Source organism: Kryptolebias marmoratus, linkage group LG16, assembly GCF_001649575.2.
Source record: "Kryptolebias marmoratus isolate JLee-2015 linkage group LG16, ASM164957v2, whole genome shotgun sequence".
Taxonomy (NCBI): domain Eukaryota; kingdom Metazoa; phylum Chordata; class Actinopteri; order Cyprinodontiformes; family Rivulidae; genus Kryptolebias; species Kryptolebias marmoratus.
The window spans coordinates 25,599,770-25,621,415 of NC_051445.1; the positions used below are offsets into that span (position 1 = coordinate 25,599,770).

Here is a 21,646-nt window from a genome sequence, read left to right on the forward strand (position 1 = left end):
ATAAAATCGCATTGAACAATTTTGTATTGGAAATGCATTTTGTTTAGAGACATGGAGATAAATGCATATTATTACAGATGTAGACTTGATCATCTGAGAATATTTTTGTATTTTTCAAATAAATATTGAATTTTTTATGAATTTATTTCTTTGCCTCTGTGTGGTATCAAATGACAGTTAGCTTTTCCTTCCCGAGCTTTCTTCACAAATTATACCGTTGCTTCTTACGAAGCGCCTTTGAGTACGCACTGTCCTGGCGAGCTTCGACTCGGCCCGCTCGCCAAGAGAGGCGGTGGAGCCACGCCGGCGAGACGCCGGGGTCGGAGCGCGCGAACAGGGGCGGAGCGGGGAGGCTTGGAACCCGTTGATAACTGCTTGCAGTTCTAGTTTTTATTTGGTTTTTCTTTGTACTTTTCTTTTTCATTTCTTTATTGATCTGATATTAAAAGCTAGCCCTTCTTCCACTCCAGCTCCCAAATGTGGATTTGATCATCTCTGACTCCACTCCAGTGTCTGCTGTTATCTCTTTTGTTAAGATTAGCCTCTCATTACACATGTGGAGAGTTGGCTCTGACTGAGCTAGCTGCCTGGACGAGTAGCGGGATCCTTAGATCTCTTTGTCTCTGTCTTGTTTCCTGTCATTTCACTTTCTTGTTTCCTCCTTTCTTTTACTCTCTTGCCCACACTCTGATCCACTCATCTATCTTTTATTTGTCAACTCCTCTTCCTTTCTTACTTCATCCCGTGGCATCAAGCTTCTCCACCTGTCCTTCCTTCTGACTCCCTCCTTGTTAATCGCTGTCTTTTCTGATCTGTCTGCTGTCTTCTGCACACTAATCCATCTGAAGAAACCCCTTTCTTATCTCACCTTCCCTCCCATAAACTCCTGTTTCAAATTAAATCTTTTTGCCCTTGTCCTTTCCTTCCGACAAAACACAGGAGGTTGTCATGACCTTATTTGAAAGGGTTTTTACTAGATCAGGCCTGTACAGTGAATGTTTGCCAAATTTACTTCCCTTCATTCCAGGCTGTTTTGCAAGGGCCTGCATATTAAGACTGGATGCTAACTCTCTCTTTGCTCCACTCTGCTGTCCTCAGCAGTAAATGAAGTCCCCTGTCTGTCATAAACTGCACAACTTGTTATATGTTTTGGCATCTCAGGCCTTTAATGAGGAGCGAAGGCTAAATGGGACAAACACCAGTGACATATTAACAGTGCTCAGCCTTTGGTGGGCACATTTCTCAGCTGTTAAATCTTGTATGATTTTACTGCCTGTAATGCCCATTATCTTGGCACTAACAGTTCTCAGTCACCCCAGCCATAATGTTGCATTAGGGAGGCTCAAGGTTTTACTGCTGAAAGAATCCAAGAAACAATGATTTTTAGGACAAAACATCATGAAGGACTATAAACATTCAGGCAGCTAAGGCATCAAATCTTTCAAATGTTCATATTTTATATTGTGGTCAAAACACGTTAAAGGAATTTGTACTTGTACAGTGTTTGTAATGGTTTTAATTTGTTGCAGTAATTGTAAGATTTTTTTTTGTAAAAATACAATCTTTTTTGTTTGTATGAGGACTAAAGGATTAATAACAATAAGTTTGCTGTGTTTCAGGTGGCCTGTTCCAGTGGCTCTTTACTTTATGTGTGGTGTTCTCTCATCACTATTGAACCTGATTCTCATATGCAACAACGAGTGGTGAGTAGTATTCAGGAACACACACTTTCACACACTCTGATGGAATAATGACAACCAAACTAACATCTGAAATAATTATTATCACCTTCATTAACTGTTTTTATTGGTTTATATTTACACAAGGAACGGTTGTCAGTCTGAATGAAACTGTTTCTGTTTCAGGTGGTTTTTAGTCCACTCTTCATCATGCGGAGCCACTTGCCAGACCCGCTAATCGTCAACATAGAGAAGAGAAGTCTAGGGCTGAGGGAGAGCCAGCTCATACATGGACAGGGCCACCAGGAACCCCTTTTAAACACCGAAACTGACCTCACCCACCACCTCACTTTTCAGGCCAGGTAACTAAAAGAACTTTAAATTCAAAGCATAAGACCTGTGGAGCAAATGTCTTTTGGTATAATGAAGTGAACTGTCTGCTTATACCAGTAATCCTCACAATGGAGAAAATCTTCATACCTAAACGTATAAAAAGTTTAGGTTTAAAGTTTACTAACTATCTCACCAAAAGAAAAAAAAGCATCTACACATTCACAATACTGCATTTCTGATGATACAATTTGTCAAACACTCATAATGATACAGTTCCTCTTTGTAAATAGCCAACTTCCTCTCTTCTTTCCATCCTCCGTACCTGGTTCTTGGCAAGCAGAACATAATTGTTAGACATTTTAGTATTTTCAGTTCAGCTTTGTATTAAATCATCGACAGCTAGCTCATACATCTGCAAGAGAACAGCTGCTCTGGTCTTTCAATTGGGTTTTTGTGGGCTTATGTTCAACAAAAAAAAACACTTTTTTAAGATCCCCTCTCTGCACATTTTGGTTTCTGTGAGCCATTAATGAAGACATGATCCAGGGGAATCCATGCACATTTCAGGGGAGCAGTAAGCTGTGTTGGCTGCAGCTGGGACACTGCTCTAACTCCAGCATGTCAGCTTGGACCGTAATTACACCTCATTTAGATACGGCCATAACAGAGAGCAGCTGTATGTTTGTGTGTGTGTGGTGGATGAGCATGGGTCCTGTATCTGTGTGTGGTCTTTGTCTGTCATTGTGTTGGTTAGCTAAGTGATAGTGTAAGTGTGACATTGACAGCTAGAGTCTGTCACATACATCACTGCTGAGCTCTGTTACTCTGTTCCTATTTGTCAGGTTCTCATATTTTTCACTTGTTTGGAGGCAACTGGTGATAAAATTGAAGAGCAGGTGCCATAAACTGGAATTATTGCCAGATTTATATTTGGTTCCACATTTGCCTATAAAAGTAATGCTTTGCATCTTTCATCTTTGAGTAATAATGTTTAATATCTTCTTTAAACATTATAAATGGGAAGCCCATTTAGTCGTTTATTTCATTGTTTGCATATGCACATCTACAATGGTTGCAGTTGATATATTGTGGTAGTGCTTCTACCTAATTTGTTATTTGTTCATCTGTAATTCTTGTTTTTTTGTGCAGATGATTTTAAAGATCACCCCTTTAGGACCATCTGGTGATAACATGATAGGCAGAATAAAGTCTGAATGTTACTGTTTTGATGGGATTTTTTTTTTTTTTTTTCATTTTTTTTGTAACTGTTGTATTTAGATATCTGGTGACAAAGTTTGTTTTGATTCCAGCAACATTAAAGGAACCACAGTGACCATCCAGTGACTGAGAATGTATTTGGCCACTGTTGATTTAGAGAAATCCTTTTCATGCGTGCAGAAAAACAAGCTCAGAAACAACTAAGGGTCTTGTCTTTCTAGACTGCAACCACAATGCTCCTTGTATTTACACTCTGTCCCCTGTCTACACTGCTTCAAACCGCACAGTCTTAGACTTTAGTCTCTGTTGTCACCCCCCATCTCAATCCATCGCTCATCTCTCTCCATCCTCACAAACACACACTACAAGCCACAACTGTAAACATACACACATGCACAGAGAGCCCCTCCAGCTAACCCCAGACCTCTAGGATAGATTCTGTCTTGAATGTTCGCTGGTCAACGGCTCATCTTTCCTTCCTGTAATTGCACATAGTTGTGGACTAATGAACGAGGTAGAGAGAAGAGCTGCGGTCTGCGACTCAGACGAGTCTTAACCAGATCTGCTGTGTGCTGCTCTCCTCATCTTGGCCACCACATTAGGAAACGGAGGGTTACAATCAGAAGCCCTTCCAGTTTCCCCCCTCAGGGACTGCTCTGGATGAAAAGCTTCCTGTCAACACCTTGTCCCTCTCCTCTGTCTTGCCCCACATCTATAAGCTACAGCCCCTGAGTTCCCTTTATAGCACAATGGGCTCTATTAACAAACTGCTGCTCTGGGTTATGGGGGATGCTTTGTTTTAGCCAAGTAGAACTGGATGCTGCCCAGAGAAATACTAGATGCTATTACACTGTTTGGATTTAGTTCTTTTTTAAGTCTTGTTGCAAAGCTGTAATTGACCAGCGACTGGAGCTGAGGTTATCCAATAGGATTATTTACTCCCATTTAGCTCTTTCTGTGATCTTTTTGAATTAGTGTGTGTAAGGCAAGACTGCATGTCACAAAGAAAAATGCCTAACAAAAGACAGATTCAGCCCACTTCATGGTTTCAGGGTAGAAGTAGAGTTTAGCTAGGGTCACTTTATTTTACTGAAAAAGAACAATGGAAACAGTTAGCTGCTGTCAATAGATGTCTTGTTTTATAGTGAAATTAAAACACATATAGTTGAATTGTTCCTGGCATGATGTAAGTAAACATGCCAGACTTGTAGAATAAAGAAAAAACACGACAGTAATTGACTACGAGTGCCTTCATGGTTTTCATTATAAGCAATGACTTATCACAGCTTTACCCAGAGAGAAGAAGATCAAGTGAAATCACCAGATCAAGTGCCTTCTTGATTGGGAAACAGAGATGGCACATGTTTAGACAAAAAATCCACTGTTCTACTCAGACGTTGTTTGAGGAATCTGTAATGATTCTGAGTTTGTGCCGTTTTCCCTCAGGGAAGATGAAGATGCTTCGCACTGTGCTGTTCCCATCTCCACCAGTCTAATCAAGCAAATCATGAATAAGACTGGAAATGAGGACAACCCAGAACAGATCCTGGCTGATTTCTACAGTCCAAAGACCACCGCCGAGCCACAATGGCCTTATGTTACCAGAGATGCTGACAGGTACTCTAAGCAACACTTTTTAAACTTTTAAACTTTGCAAATTTCTTTTCAGAAAAAAACATTGCAACAATACTTTAAATACAATTAAAATCAAAGCACATTTAAAGGATTTTTTGGGGCTATTTTACCTTGGGGTTCAGTGTAAAAGGTCTGAACAGTTAATTTTACTTTATAATGCAAGATTGAGAGTGATGCAAAGAATAATTTGCATGAACTGCTAAAAAACTTTGAAGATTGGAGTCTTTTTAAGATAACAGCTATCCACATTAGAAGAGGCTCCATTTGGTCAAGTCATTATTAGGTTATCATTATGGTTTGAGCAGACAAATTTCCAAAGCTAATTTGGTTGTCTTCAAACAACTCCAATCTTCAAAAATTTGCTGTCCTCGTTTGTTTGAGCGGAAATATTGTGAAATTTCTGCCAAAAGTATCCCAGGCCGCGCTGGAAGTGGTAAATCTGGCTGCTGCTGCGTTTTGTGTTTATAAGTAACCACAGAATTTCATGTAAATAACCGTGCATAACATAACTGACAGTGGTATAAAGATTTATGAAACAGGATTGCATGAACTGTTATGAAATTTTGAAGACTGGGGTTGTTTTTTGTTAGAAGCAATCCACTTTAGTCTTAGCCATTAGCTTGTCAGTCTTGTTGAAGGTAAAATCTTTTTCTCCAAACAGGATATTCACAGAGCAACTACAACTGGTAAAAAAAAAAAACTTCTGAACAGAAGCCCACATCAATGACTATGTTTTTTTAATATCATTGTATTGTTATTTTCTGATTTTATATCTCAAGACATATCTTGTTAAGCTTCTTTCACCCACTTTTACTTTTACACACAGTAAACAACACAAAACAAATCAGGGCAGAGAAGTGATGAAATGTATGTTTTAAGTCAGATTACCACTAATTATCATGAACATTTAGCACTTCAAGGCACTGTGAGACATTATAATCAACACTTTTACATTTTTAATAAAACTTTACTGCAGCAAGCAATTGCAGAGTCATGTATCAGACAGCACCAATCTACTGCAGTAGATCGCACTGAGATTGGTGCAATTGGTGCAAAGTTTTCTGTCTGCAGAAAACCTTGGTTGTCATTTTGTCACAGTCCCATTTTTACACACAAAACACACAACTTTCCATTCAGTTCAAATTCAGCTGAGTCATGAAGAGTGTGCTGTGTGTGTGTATGTGATGTAAAACTGTCTGCAAATGTCACTCAATCATCTTTTGTCACAAACCAATCCCATCTCGATGGAAGCAGTAAAAGAGCCAACCACACAGTTCCCTACAGGCTTGGAGCAACAAAGAGTCCCAGTGGTTCTGCTGGACATGTGAGCCACATGTCTGCCTGTGGTCGCCTGAAATTCTGTACTCTTTTTACACAAACACATCGTTTCCCAGCACCTGTACACACACACAGAACATTGTGTTTTATTCAAACGCCACCGTACTCGGTGCTCACCTTTACATGTCATACACTGTCTGACATTTTTTGTTTTTCGGGGGTTCTGGTTTCTGGTTTTTGATTTTGTGGTTGGGTCCTCTGTCAGGCTAAAGTCAAAGCACATTTCCCATCCCAGAAAGTTGTGGGTTGTTTCCAGTGCCAGGATCCTGTATCTTTAAAGGAGCTTCTGAAAAATTATTAAAGCTAGATGCCATCAGAAGTGAATTATCTCTGCCATTTCTTAACATACTTAGACAACTTAGAGACAAAAGCCACAGATCAATTTGTACATTTTTTTTACATTTAACTCTGATTGTGTTTGTTTGGAAAAAGGGTCCATTTCTTGTCGCACAGCAGAGAAACCAACCCATCTGCACTCGCTTCACAGAGTGTGTGACTATGATGTCTTAAAGGGGCAAAGGAAGTTGAAAGTGGTAAATGTTATTTTCTCTCTTCATTGGATTTTTAATGGCAGCGAGTCACCTCCACAATCATTAAACAAACATCTTGCAGTGGTTGGAGTCAGAGAACTGAGAGCAACAGCCTCTGAACATTTACACGTTTAAAACCCTGAAACTCCACAGTTGGTGGGTTTTGACAGAAGCAGTTGAGCACATTTCTTTCAATTACCTTCTTGTGAGCTGTGTAATATGATTTATGATCGCTGCACTTTGCTGTCCTCAGCTTTGAGGTCAACCGCCTTTTTAACCACACACACTAACATAAACACCAGTAAATGGTAAAGAAAAGCTGTTCCCGGTTTTGGTCCCGTGTCACAGCAAAGAGTCTTTGGGGTGTGTGACAAGTTTGAGTTGGCAGGTTGGTAGCTTGAGCCAAGTCCAGGTGGCCTTGTGGGAAAGGGAAAACTGGGTTGTATTTAATGGCTTTGAACTTCAGAGAAAATGTGGGAAAAATGTTTGTTTGGCTCTCCTCTGGCATTCAGCTCTGTTTAGGGCTCATGAGACCACGGTTGCTTTGAAATGACTGCTGTGTCAGTGAATTGGTGGAAAAACGATTGTGTGTTTCTGGCTGTTTGTCGGAGTCTCAACATGCCAATGTGTGATCCCAGATGCCTTGTCAACCGTTCTTTGAATATGTTTGTATTGCATAACTTGTTGACAGGCCATTTCTTTCTTTGTATTTGTTTAGTCTTTGTGACTGCTGTCAGGGTGTTAATGGTCTGTCAGAATAAAAATTGTTTATGTTCAACACGTTTTTAATTGATTTTTAAAACCTTGCGCTTCCATGTATTTTGTAATATGTCTAACAGCCTCCGTGCTAAATTAATTAAACAGATTTAGAAAGGCATGCTTTTATTCCTGGTGAATGAGCATATTTCAGTTGTATGACTTAGCTGGTCAAACAATAAATGCTGCTAATAATAATTACATCTGTCTGTCTCTCTGTAAATATGTAGGGATTGTTGTATGTCCACAGTTTAGTGTTTGGGCTCTGTGTACCAATAGGCTTACCGCAGTGGCCTAAATAAGAAACAGAACCATTGTAGTAGAAACTTGTTCAGCTTGTCTGATTTGTCGTATCACATCTTCTTGATTCACCATGGTACCCACTCACAGTGAAGTAATGTAAAATTACTACCATGTTTACTGTAGTTCTCCAAAGAAAAAGTTGTGCTTAAAGTGTTTGTAGGTTTTAAAAATAAACACGCTCAAGTTGGATTTGTGTGTAGTAAAGGTGCCAGTGTATAAATACTGAAGAACTATTATTACTATTTGTCCATCATTCTTTCATTTCTGTTATGTATGAAAATTCCAAACAATATTAAATCAAAACACGTGGCTCAATAGGTAATAGTGTATTATGAATTTTGTTAGCAGTACATCATACAGCGTACACAAAATTAAAACTGCAAAACCCCTTAGACAAGAATAGCCTTCTGAGGAAACAAATGACAAAACCCAGTCTCCTTTGGAGCTCTATAGCTCACACATACATTACAGTAGAAACACCATTCAAGGTTTAAATGGGTCACAGAAAGTTGGACTTCATGTGATTAAACTGGCATTTTGAGATCTCTTCCAGTTTTTACACATAGTTTGATTTTTGAAGATTTTACCACAGAATGTTTGACTTAGAGTTCTATTACATGTAACACTAACTTCTGAACTCAAAAAAATCTGCAAACAAAATCTTATTTCCAAAATTTTACACTTCTTATATAGTTTAAACATCCAAACATAAGCATTTTTGTCTTATTCCACCTGGTGTGTCTCTCACTGCTACAGGAGCACACAAACTCTCATTGACTTCCATTGTGTCTGAGCTCAGCACTTTCACTTTCAAACTGGAAGTGAAGGGTCTCTTTATCTTGTCATATCTTCTACATCTCTGTGTGATGACCAGACAGGCCCAAACCAGCTCTCAGTGAGAGACTAATTTTCTGATTTATAGTGGACACTGTACATGAACGTGTTTCTGCATGGAGCATCTTTCTACTGTATTCACATTAAATCAGAATAAAAGTCTCATAGTGACTGCTGGTTCTGGTATGTCTGCTTAACTTTCTTAATCATGGGCAGCAGCTTTAACATTTGTTTAGATTTTGGTTCTCTTTAGACATTTTATAGAGTTTATACATCAAAGTGTACATTTTCCCATCTGAGATTGTTATAAAAGTCCTAAATTATGATTTGGCTTCATAAAATAAAGTTGATGTATGTTGGAATTTCAAGCAGTAGCTGCAATGTTATGCTTCACATTTCCTTCAGAGGTTTTCTAGTTATTACTTTACATCTCCGAATGCTTCTGTGTCTTCCTATCAAATTACAGACATATGCTCAGATGTTACTTGAGTGATTTTAGTCAAAGTTTCTTCCCCTCCCACAGGTCAGTCCTGGAGCCTCTTGCCCAGTGGGACAGTCCTATGCAGGTGAAGCTGTCTCGCTGGAAGCCCGGTCTGAACACACTGCTGGTGGAGCTCCTGCCCTGGGCTCTCCTGGCCAACAACTCTCAGTGGGACCTCTGGCTTTTTGAAGGAGAGAAAATTGTTCTGCAGATACCAGCTGGCAAAGTCATTGTGCCACCCAACTTTAAGGTCAGGTGTCATATTCTGCATCCCGTGGGAGAGTTGTTTAAAAATACTCTAAATCAAAGCTGCTGAGGCAAAAGTATTTTCAGTTTTATTTCCAAAGACCTCTGAGACGGTTATTTTTGTCCTTTAGCTCAGTGGGTCCCAAACGTGTCCGCTTCTGACCCACAAAATAACCGTGGCAGAGGCCTGTGGTCCTGATTATGTCCTTTGTTAACCCTTCTAAACAAGGGAGTAATGACAACACAGTCTTAACAATTATGATGCTAGTTTTATTAATTTATTACTACTGTATTTTTTATTAGTGACAAAAAAGGTGAAAATATCCAATTAATTTAATTTGATTTGTGGTGATTATCTGAGGACCCCCACTTGTGGTTTCATCACTCACAGTGGGGACCTGGCCCCAGTGTTGGGAACCACTGCTCTAGCTCACATCAGTGACATAATTAGGACTTTTACTTTCAGATTTAAGACTTTTCCTCCAGATTACATGAAACAACAGTTTTTCCATTTGAGTATGACATGAATTAAAATGTATATAAGTTAAAGTAAATATGAAATAACACTAAAGTTTCTGCTTTCTAAAACTTCTTAATATAATACTGCAAACCAAGATTCATTTAGCATGCATGCAAACTTGGACAGTGAACTAATTGCTTTTTTGAAAGTCATTAAAACATTGTACACTTGCCAAAATCTTTTACTTTTTTAGTAAAGATACACTTTGACTTTACATCATGACCTGAATGTCTTTTCATGACATCACAGCCATCATTATGAATCCAGCTCTTTTCTCATCTCAGTCTTGACTAATAAGCACAAAACCTGAGATCATCCACCAGAGCTGCATTACAACAATATTCCCTGCCTACATCTTCAGCTGCAGCCAAGCTCTGTCACAGAATACTGCAGCCATGTCTTCTCTCTGGCTTCCAAGATCAGTAGAAGTAGTCTGCAGATGGTTTTCCCCTGCGGAATATAACAAACACATGCACAGAGGGATTTTTTGTTGTTGTTGCTAACCCAGAGCTAAGCAGTAAGGCAGCGTATCAAAGAGCAAACACTAATAAGGTTCAGCACAAAGGAACAGAATAAAAAGTTGTAAATGAGTAAAAGCTTGTGAAAAAGAAAGAAATGAAGCATTGTTTCCATAGTGCCGCATTATTTATCATGGCCCAACAAATAGAGAAAAGACTGGTTAAATAAATGAAAAATCACTGTGTCACTTAAGCATCTGCTGGACATTTCAATAATGTAATTGTAAAATAGGGAGCTGTAATAGAAGTTATGCAGCTGCCGTGACTATTTGAAGTGACATTCAGTAACACTGATATGATCTGAGTTGTTGGGAGTAAAGTTGCAGATGTTTTTTTTTTGTGTGTTTATCTTTCTCTTATTGTTTGTTTTTTTTTCTGCACAATTTAGGAAGCCTTCCAGATCGGTATCTACTGGGCCCACACCAACACTGTGCACAAGTCTGCTGCACTGAAACTAGTCCATGACCTGACCTCACCTCGCTGGAAGGAGGGCTCAAACTCAGTGGTGGTCACTCTAGATGAGGAGGGATATGTGGAGGTGGACATTACTCTGGGAGCTTTCCCTGGAAAACAGAAGGTGATGCAAACCTCCACTCCTGCTCTCTGAATGTCAGGAAATTAAAAGAGCTGTTCTTCAAGCAGGGATGGATAAGTAGTTCACTGGATTATCAAAAAAGGCGCTGACATATTTATGCACACATGTTTTTAGTTGGTAAATTAGTTGCTTTATGTTAGGATTATTTAAGTTCTGGTCTATTTTTTGAAGTATATGGTGGATTTTTGCTGTTGTAGATTGATTAAACGTTTGATGATAACAAATCATAAGTCAAATTAATTTGGTTTTTTTTTGTGCAGCTGTGCCAGTTTTGTGTTTCATCTATGGTGAGACATGGCATCCAGATCCTACAGATAGAGGACAGGACACTTCTTGTCAACAACACTCCTTACAGCATCCACTACAGGCCTCTGCTGACAGACCATGCTCTGGGGGGAGATGAACAGGTCGAGTTTAATGCACCACACCTTGTGTTCAAACAGCCATGCACAAAACATGTGTTTTAACTGTGAAAGGCACAAGTTTGAAGTAAGAACATATGAAGCCTCACAATATACCATGATACATTATATACATTATAACACCTGCATAGTCTCTGAGTTCACACCAGCTTAAGCCTTACACATGCAGCACATTCCCCTTTGCACATCAAATAGGCTTGTTCACCTCACTCTCTCTCTCTCTCTCTCTCTCACACACACACACACTCCTCCTCATCACTGGGATGTTGCAAGCCGTTTTCCATCAGATCATGTTCCCCCAGCACCCCCTCCCCGCTCCGCTCTCACCATGTGGCTATGGCACTTCATAGGGACATTAGACAAACACCCAGAATTGGATGCAGGTTTCCTCTCTTGCTTTCATCTGCTGCCTGTCCCCAAAGAGAGCAACAATGTTGTGATGTCATTTAACAATCCTTCAGATCTCCTTATAGAATGATGGCAAAGCTCACCAGTTGCCTCTAATTGACTGAAAAACTTTTTTTAAAAAAAGCTTTTAAAAAAAACTGAAGATTGGGCAATGGGCTTAACAAAAACACAGACCACAAACAAGGCAAGGAATGCCTTTCTAGCTGCTCTATTCATCATGTTTAGTGCATAATCCCTATAGTCTTCAAGACTTACTGCTTGCTAGCTGCTAAACCAGCACAGCAGGACTTCTCTGCTACCAATTTAGCACTAAGCTCAGTGGGAGAGGGAATAAAGTAAAATAACATTGTGGTTTTACAATGTATCTTTAGTTATAATTACTTGCATCTTTTCTGCTCTCTAGCTCTTTTTTCTACTTGGTCCTGATATCCCATCTCATATTCTCTTTTCTGATGTCATTTTTTGTCCCCTCTCTATTTCAAGATGTTTTCCTCACCTCCATTTTGCCTTTTTTTCTTCTTGTTCATTTAATCTTTTGTGTTTTTTATATTTCTTCCTTACACGTCTGCATATTTTTTGTATTCCCTTTGTCTTGTGTTTTTTTCCCTTCATGTCCTGTCTTTTTTTTTATTCTAATCAGGCCTGTGAAATACCTGAGAGCACCGTGTTCACCTTTCCTCCCTCTAACAAGTCGTCTCAAGCCAAGCCATGCTCTGTGCCATACTGGGACCTCCTCCAAGCTGGTGTCCAGGAGAAGGTGGAGTTCCCATTGCCACTCAAATACATGCTTCTTAGCTTATTTCCAAGGCCTGATTCTGAAGTTGGAAGTGCAGCGTGGAGCCTCCCCGCTCCGGTCCGCCCAGACTTCCCCAGGCTGAGCGTGTCCATCCCTGAGGATCAGGACTCGGGGGGTGGCCTGAGCAGCAGGTGGGTGAGACTGAACATTTGTGGTTTGCTGGCTGTGACAGTCCATTTAAAGCAGGGCACCAAACACGGGCTGGTTCTGGTCATTAAGCAAGGATTCACTGTAGTTGGTCACACTTTGGTAAACACTGCAGATGAAGCAGAGAAATATTCTCAACATTTCCACTGTCAGTCTCTCTGCTTGTCTTAAGCAGTGATCTAGCTGTTTATTTTCAGCTCCTTTTGACTTTTTTTTCTTTTATATGCACATTACACACTCAAACACACATCTTTTAAAATTTCTTTTCATACTCAATTTTTTTTATTCAGATTACTCAGCTGTTCGGACAGCTTCACACAGAACAATGAATTCAGAACTTTACTGATTTGTTGTGTCGGTCACAATCATACATAATCAGTGCTCCTGATCAGTGGAGCGGGTGGAGAAGCTGCTCCTTTATTTTTTAAAGTGGGAGGGCAAGCTTGTGTTTTTGCACCCCCCAATTTTGGCCTAAAAACATGTTATGACTTCAAGCACCAAGGGGAAAAAACAAGTACAGTAGTGTTTCTTGATTTAAATTTTACTTTCATAGTTACAAACTAAAAAAGAGAATTTATTTTAAATAATCTCTTCATTCTTCACCGCACTCCCCCCTGAGCTTTGAGTTGGTTCAGTCCAGCTCAGCAGAACACCAGTAGCCTCCAGCTCGCTAATCAGACAGAGCGTTCAGTTGTGGAGCTGTAAATAACAGCTGAAGTTAATTTGTAAGCATTAAACTTTTCTATATCTTTTTCTGACTAGAAATCAGAGAAAATAGAGTAAACCTTTTAAGTGATAGAAAGCTAATGAAGAGTGCAACAAGTTCATAAAAACAGAGAAATATTCATTCTCTTATATTGACATCTATCCAGGCTGTAGCTCATATATTCATATATGTAAGACCCACCATGCGGGCATGCTTAGGCTGAACAGATGTCTAGGCAAAAAAATAACTAAAAATGGTGTAAAAATGAGTTTTGTAAATGTCTACATCAGTTTCATAACTGCATTTAGCTGTGGTTTGTTTAAAACCAAAACGGAAGAAGTCATTCTTCATGGGGATTTGAGCTCAGATCTCCATGAGGGCTCTGTGCAGTCTCCATCACACCAAACTGTCACAGTGGCTCTTTGTCTTTGCTCCCACATTTTATATCAGAATCAGGCACCCATGCTGAAAGATTTCACACAAACAAAATACAAATATTTAAAGTCATCCATGACCTCTCAGCTGTAAAGATTCAGCTTGATATGAACATGGATGTGTGAACTCTGAGTGCAGTTATCAAACATTATGAATGATGTGTGGAAAGTTCATTTATGGGTTTGTGTTTTGCAGAGCTGTAGTGCTGACGTATCAGGAGCACCTGGGAGTGACATACATTATCTTCAATGAGGACCCCTGTCCACGCATGCTGATCCACAACAAGTGTCCTGTCCTCCTGCTGCTCAAGGAAACTGTGAAGGGTAGAAAAACTAGTTCTGCTCTTTCAGCTCAAGTGTTTAATTTACTTGCATCTTTTGTACCGACCACAGAGTTTTGGATTTCCTAAAATCTTTTCAGCTATACTTTTTTTATTTCACTTTTTGTAGAGACTCCAAGGACTGTGGTGTACTGTCGTCCTCTGCCTGCGAACTGTTCCCTGCACCATGAGCTCTACTACCACTCCTCCAGTTTTCCAGAGTGCAGGCAGAAAGAGGTGCTGCCCACACTGCAGCTGAAAGCCACTTCACAGCACAGCTCCACCGACTGGACCGACTCTGTAGACATCAACTGTCCTGGCACTCAGGTAAACACGAACTCAAGGTGCTCTGTGAACATGTGAGTGTCTCTCACATACAGGAGTGTTTAATGCCCCCAAAACACAAAATATACAGAAAACCTTTCACTTCCTTGTGTTTGTTAAACCATTTTTTGTGCCTGTTCTCTAACAAAGCTCATCTCCCATTGCTGTTTTAACGCACACATTCTTAGAAAATGTTTTACAGAGTTTCTCTAATACTAATAATGCTTCTTCAAGAACTTTTGACGCCACAACTGCTGTATCAGCTAGATGGAGCCAGAGATCACTCTGCTTTTGTGGCAAAGTTGATGTTTTGAATTAGCTGACTAATAACAACCAGACACATTCTGACTGGCAATCCCTTTAACCTCAATTTTAGTTTATTTTTTCCAAAACTAAGCTCTAAATTCAAAAAAACAAGCTTGGGTTGTTCCAGTAAACTAGGTTTGTGTGGCTGCCCCTTTTACGTATTATATAAAAGAATAAGATTTATTTGGTTTGTAGTGCGTGTGTGTGTGTGTTTTCTGGAGTTAAGCAACCATTCAGTATTTGTGGTCCGGTCAGTGGAGATGTGTGGGGTTAGTAAAATGTAACGGAGCAGTGTGTGTAATGTTTAGTGTTGTGTCTAGGCAGCTGTGAGCCAGAGTTGACACAGAGGCTGCGTATCTCTGGTTACTGTGAGGTCTGGGTCTGACCTGTGTGCTAAGGGGTGGAAGGTCAAAGGTCAGACTTGTTATGACTGCTCAGAGAAGCATTCAGCGGTGATCTGCTTCCTTTTATCACATGAGTTTCTAATGACTTGAAACCTGGGACGGTGGAGGTTAAAGTGAGACACAGAACAGTGAGCTGAGCTCTGACTCTGAGTTACTTTCTCAAATATTATTTATGCTGCAAGACTCGGTCAGAGAGCGTCTTTATTCGTGTCTGACAAGCTCTGTATTTATCATTGATCAGGTGGTGTTCCTGCCGGGTTTCGGCTGCCTCTATATAGATGTGTCATATGAGAGAGGCACCCTGGTTCTGTCTCTGGCACCCGAAGGCAGCATGGACACTGTCATCAACCAACACAGCAGGTATGTACAGGCAGTGGCTCCATTAGATAAGCAATCACTTTCCTCGGCTGAAGGCCTTTTATTGCAAATTAGCTTGCTTGATGAAAAATGCTACCAGCAATGTTTTTACTCATTACAGGCATCATTTTCACCACAAGAGGGAGATAAAACCTTCATCTATTGTCATATGTACACCTGTGGCCAAACGTTTTGATAATTTCATAAAAATCACAAAGTTTGCTGTCTGAATTTTTATGATGGCAGTTTGCGTATTACTCCAGAATATTATGAAGACTGATTAGGTAATTGTGAAGTTCTTCTTTGCCATAAAAATAACACACACACACACAAAATGTCCTTTGCATTTCAGCCACAAAAGGACCTGACACAGGTTAGAGTGTTGATGAGAACAAGCCTGGATGCTTTAAAATCCTCTTTCTACCTGCAACCGGTAGAAAGATTTTCCCCTGAATTATTCGTGTGTGAGTTTACTTCTCAGTCAAGAAAGCGGCTCGCTCACAGTTTTACAAAAAAACACAACAACAGCATGGTGATAAACGGTGCTTTTGCTCTGATGGAGCACCGTCCCATAAAGCTTGAGTAATTAGGTCAATAAAGGAACAAAACATCAAAATTTGGGGTCAGAAACTCAGCAGAAGTTAACCCCAGTGAGAATTTGTGGTTAATCCTCAAGCGGCACGTGGACAAACAAAAACCCACAAATCCTGACAAACTCCAAACATTGATTATGCAGGAATGAGCTGCCTGCAGTCAGGATTTGGCCCAGAAATTGACTGACAGCATGCCAGGGAGAATTATACTGCAAATATTGACTCTTTGTCTGAAAGTAATTGTACTTCAGTAGAAACATTAGACAAAAAGATACAGAAAAACAAAAGCAGCAAAGTTTGTAAGAACCAATACTTGTGTCATTCTAAATGTTGGCCATAGGTGTACAGTAGGACATTGTGTTACAGTCTTATTCCATTACATCAACACATAACCACTGTGTCATTTTGGCTAAACAGGATATTAATATAATGGCTGGTTAGGTGAAAGTAAACAAATGAGCTCAGACAATGATTTTTATTAATGTTCTGTTAGGAAATTTGTAAAACATCAGCCAAGGATGAATGAGTTTGGGCTCATATTCTCTCTATAAATAATCAGTCATCATACACACGACTTGTTGGAACTTTAGTAGTGTATAAGATGAAAATGTTTGCTTGTACAGAAAAAGGGGCAATTTAACATCATTAACTGTGGCTGTATTTGTGAAACACTGAGTTTACAGTTCTGCTGGTGAGAATGAACTTTTACTTTGATGTTTTTAGGTTCTTCGAGCTGTCTTTTAAAATCCTCCTGAGCGAGGCCAGCGTGGTGTTAAGTGATGATATCACGAGTCCCACTGGGTCCGTGGAGCTGCTGAGACTCACGTTAACGAAGCTGCTGCTCAGCCTGGTTCCTGCACCCAGCTCCCTCCCCCCCGAGCTGGCAGCTGACTCTGCCATGGCTGCAGCATCTGTCTCTGCTCTGGTGCCTGACGCGTCCCTGATCGAGGTTTACTGCTCCAGCCTTCAGCTGGACAACCAGTTGTACAACCGGGCAAGTTTCCACTTTCCTGTTCTGCTGTGCCAAGATCAGAGAGGGGGAGCCGAACCCGGGGCTCTGTGGAGCAGTGACGCCAATCCTGCCGAATCCCCAGAGGCGTTGGAGGAGTTCAAAAGCTTGTGTTTTCTGCAGCTGAAGATGGTGCTGGCTGCAGACAGATACACTGTGGAGGAGGTTAAAATCATTTTTTCCTCATTTGTTTGCTTTCTTTTTCTGTTGTGCCACTTTAGCATCCATGACCTGCAATATAGCTTTCATAGCCTTGTTTCACAGCACAACTCATCTTTATTTAAATAGCACTTTTCAAGTGTAAGCGTAACTCCAAGTGCTTAACAAGACAGGTTGATTCGACAGGCTATCTTTTCTGTTTCATCATTTTTGTCACTTTAATTTTCTGATGTTGCCACAACAACATATCCTCTTGGAGGTGTTCCAGCACAGTGTTATATATTAGCTGATGAATAAATTCAGGTTTTGCTGGTAAGAAAAAACATTTGTTTCAGCAGCTGTTCCAACATGTAAGAATCTGGTAATGTGTCTGTCCACGTCTCTTTATTTTCTTATAAAATAATATGAAATAGCAGGTTTGAGAACAGCTTTTTGTGTTTTGTTTCTTTAAGGTGACCTTCCAGCTCCAGCCTGCCAGAGTCTACCTGGAGGACACTTTTGTTTACTACATTAAGACCCTGTTCGACACGTACATCCCCAACAGGTCTGTGGAGTCCAAGAGGGTCAGAGAGCCTGGAGCAAGTCCAGTCCTCCCTGAACAGGTGCAGTACTCAAAAGATTTTAATTTAGTCTGGTTTCCTCATTTCATTTTCACCATCTTTTTTACAGAGGTGGAACTTGTGCCAGACATGCTGGAAGCAGCATTTGGCCTAATTATGGCCAACAACCTGTCTGAAGTAAATTTTCTTATGAGAGTTTTTGTAACTTTGTCTTTGCTGTAGAGAACTGGGATGAAACACTTTGTTAATTGTGTTTCTAAAAGAATAAAAAACAATTTCTTCCGACTTCTGTGACATCATTTAGGTGCTTCAGTCTGTGCAGGCGTTGGTCCGCCCTGTGCGTCTGCAGAGGTTGATAATCCAGCCAGTCAACCTGCTGGTCAGCATCCACGCCTCCCTGAAGCTGTACATCGCCTCAGACCACACTCCTCTGTCCTTCTCCGTGTTCGAGAGGGGGCCGCTCTGCACCACAGCCAGGCAGCTGGTTCATGCCCTGGCCATGCACTACGCTGCCGGAGCACTTTTTAGAGCCGGTAGGTAGAAGGAGGAAGTTGTGCAGCTTCTTCGGCTGCTTCTATGTCCTTTACGGCTCACTGCAGATGTTAGATCAGTGTGTACGCTGAAGGATTTCGGGATCCATTTGTTCTGACCAAGATTAGAGCTGAACCTTTGAGGCTTTCCTGGCTTCATGGCAAGAAGGGCAGAAAACTAGTTCCACTTAAAGCACAAGAACTGTTTATTTGGATTTAATGTTAGCAGCTGACTCCTGATTTATAACCTGTTTGAAGGCAGTATTTTATCATCAGTTTGTGATTGACCACCGAGTCTCAGCTGACTTATTAGACCCTCTAACTGTCCCGTACCTCTCTCCTGTCTAGTCCGAGCCTCCCACACATGGACTGATTTAACCCCATCACTTCCACATCAAAAATCCTCATCGCGGTCAGACGCTTCCTTCCTGCTGTCTCTCATTAGAGCCCTCATTTCTGCTCATATTTCAACACGTCACCTCACCGCCTTCTCCTCTCCTTTAGTCATCACAGACCGAGTGGCTCTGGGAAGTGTTGCATTCTGGGGCTGATTAAGATGAGAGTGCTGTGATCCCACATCACACACACAAATCCATGCACAATGAACAGTAAAAAGTTTTTACTATTTAATGCGTTCACTCAGATATGTTTGTGTGTGTGTGTGTGTTTGAAAGTGAAACTCAGCCTTGTAAACATCATACCCTGTTAAGACTTTTTGCTTTACCGAAACCACAACTGGGAGATCATAGAAAGCAGAAACAACCACTAGTCCCCTCTGGAGTTGGTTTTCTACCATTGGAGTCCATCACTCAAGCACAAATTGACAGAGAATAAGAGCAGAGCAGGGCCTGGCGTCTCGGGAAATGCTTTTTCTGATGCAATTGTCAGAGCATAAATATCAGTGAGCCGTGCCATCTGAAGGGGCTTCGGGGTTCAGTGAGAGAGGTGAGATAGTAGGAGGCTGTAAATCTAACCATGGCACATGGATGATTACATACAGGTGTGGGGTGTGTGTATATGTGCACATTTGAGTTCACTTGTGTGTGCTAAGGTCTGTGAATCTTTTTATTTCTAAGATAAGAATTTGGAGTGATTATTTCAAATTGTTTTTGGCAGGAAGAGGACAGTGAGGGGAGTTTGCTCCAGAGGCTTGTTTGTGAAAAAGCAAATGTTCTCAGCACATCTTTTTGTTTCTGTTGAACAAAAAAAAAAAGTCAGAAACCTGAAGAGTCCAGCTGGATCAGTTCAGGAAATGATCTTTAAATGCGTAATTGACATTCCCTCCAATTATTTTAAAGTTTAAGTGTATTTAAAGATTAGCCTTGGGCTGTGCTAAACTGAGAGGAAAGTTATTTGAAGCACCTCCCAAGATATTTTATATGAGTTTAAAAAAACAACAAAAAAAAACCTGGTTTGTGGCTGCTCAATTATAAAAAACCCCAAGGATTGTGATGCAGAGGTGATATTTTACTCCTGTGTCTGTCGTTCCTTTGTCTCAGGTTGGGTCGTGGGATCCTTGGAGATCCTGGGCAGTCCTGCCAGCCTGGTCCGCAGCATCGGAAACGGTGTGTCCGACTTCTTCCGCCTGCCATACGAGGGTCTGACCCGGGGGCCGGGAGCCTTTGTCAGCGGAGTGTCCAGGGGAACCACCTCTTTTGTCAAACACATTTCAAAAGGTAATGCAAGTGTTAACAGTTATTTCTCTTTTTATTTATATTTGTCAACAAAAATGTTAGATAGTTGTAACAGTTTTCTTTCAAGCCCTCTCTCAGACTAATACAGCACAGATATCTTCTCTTAACATACAAGTCATGTCACATTTTTTATTTATGAATTAAGTTTATCAAATAAAGAACATAAATATCTAAGCAACAGTAGTTTTTATTGGAAATGTCACTGATTCAGCTTTAGTTTTTCACAGATCAGAAACAGAAAAGTTTTAGGTTAATTTAGGGTTTTGAGTTTTACATTCTCCATCGAGCTAGCACCATGACATGGTGTGACATTGTTAACACTAAAGGTTAACAGTGAACATTTGTGGTGTCATGGTATATGTATTTGCACTGAACCATGATACAGACATCTGGGACAGATGCAAGGACCAGACAACAATATGGTACTTCAGTCACAGGTGATCAGCTCTTTCTGTGCACGCTCATATTTAAAAAAATTTTGTTTGTTTATTTGCTTTTTAGTGTTTACTGATCTGACAGAAAAGGAGTAGCAAAAGCTATCTAAACTACCGTACAGCAGCTTCACATAAGAATGTGCAGTTTGCAGAGTAGGGAGATGGGGGCACACGTACAAACTGCACCCATGTTCAGCGCTAATAACTGGGATTTTAAAAATCTATAAAAGAAAAACCTCAGTTTTCCAGCTGCAGCTTGAATGCTGTGTGTGTCTGTCAAGCTGTCAGAGATTTACTGTCACATCACATTGTTGGTAGTCACATACTGACCAATCCTGGACTTTGTGTGTGTGTGAGAGATTCCTTCTGATTGGATGTGGCATGGTGCTGGTCTGCACACTGGGCTCACACACACTATGATTGGCTACAAGCTGCGTTCTGCGCAGCACACCATATCCACATAAAGTGCTTTAACTAACACTTTTTTTTATATAAATGTTTAAACCTTTTGTTTCACGCATGGCCACATGGACACTGTTTACAGTTCAGATTGGATGAGTAAAATATGATTACCAGGTGACAAATCCTACCTTTCTGAACATGACCTGCTACTTTTTGTTTGTTAAAAAAATAAAATTTGTTATTTGTTTCTTTTTCCTGCTGTGTACCAAACTGAGCTGCATTGAGACTGATGTTAGACTTCTACTAAACAGTGTTAACGTTGGCATCAAACAGTAAACATAAATATGTCATTTCCATGATCAGGCACCCTGACGTCCATCACTAACTTAGCCACAAGTCTGGCGAGGAACATGGACCGTCTGTCTCTGGATGAAGAGCACTACACCAGGCAGGAGGAGTGGAGACGACAATTACCAGAGAGCCTTGGAGACGGACTGAGACAGGGACTGTCCCGACTTGGCATCAGCTTGTTAGGTACATGAAGATGAGCACAAGTTCAAATACAATTGAGTCTTTTTTTATATTTGTGGCTCATACAGCATTCACAGGAATAAGGACATATTTTTTAGTTCAGTCGTTAGTTTTGCTTAACATC

General features: G+C 40.5%; 1 protein-coding gene across 4 annotated transcripts in view; it reads left to right on the forward strand.

The window, feature by feature from the left end:
- LOC108234194 (vacuolar protein sorting-associated protein 13B) overlaps nt 1–21,646 on the forward strand; it is a 339,365-nt gene that overhangs the window by 311,656 nt on the left and 6,063 nt on the right. For 3 of the 4 annotated variants that reach the window (XM_017413202.3, XM_025005255.2, XM_025005252.2), the window contains exons 49-63: nt 1,620–1,703; nt 1,866–2,041; nt 4,677–4,847; nt 9,150–9,357; nt 10,780–10,968; nt 11,247–11,393; nt 12,457–12,743; nt 14,096–14,223; nt 14,350–14,546; nt 15,495–15,613; nt 16,927–17,377; nt 17,824–17,973; nt 18,236–18,464; nt 19,961–20,137; nt 21,355–21,525. In XM_017413202.3, the coding sequence (XP_017268691.1) occupies nt 1,620–1,703; nt 1,866–2,041; nt 4,677–4,847; nt 9,150–9,357; nt 10,780–10,968; nt 11,247–11,393; nt 12,457–12,743; nt 14,096–14,223; nt 14,350–14,546; nt 15,495–15,613; nt 16,927–17,377; nt 17,824–17,973; nt 18,236–18,464; nt 19,961–20,137; nt 21,355–21,525 (2,884 nt within the window). The remainder of the gene's footprint in view (nt 1–1,619; nt 1,704–1,865; nt 2,042–4,676; nt 4,848–9,149; nt 9,358–10,779; nt 10,969–11,246; nt 11,394–12,456; nt 12,744–14,095; nt 14,224–14,349; nt 14,547–15,494; nt 15,614–16,926; nt 17,378–17,823; nt 17,974–18,235; nt 18,465–19,960; nt 20,138–21,354; nt 21,526–21,646) is intronic. The other variant, XM_025005253.2, reaches the window with a different exon arrangement.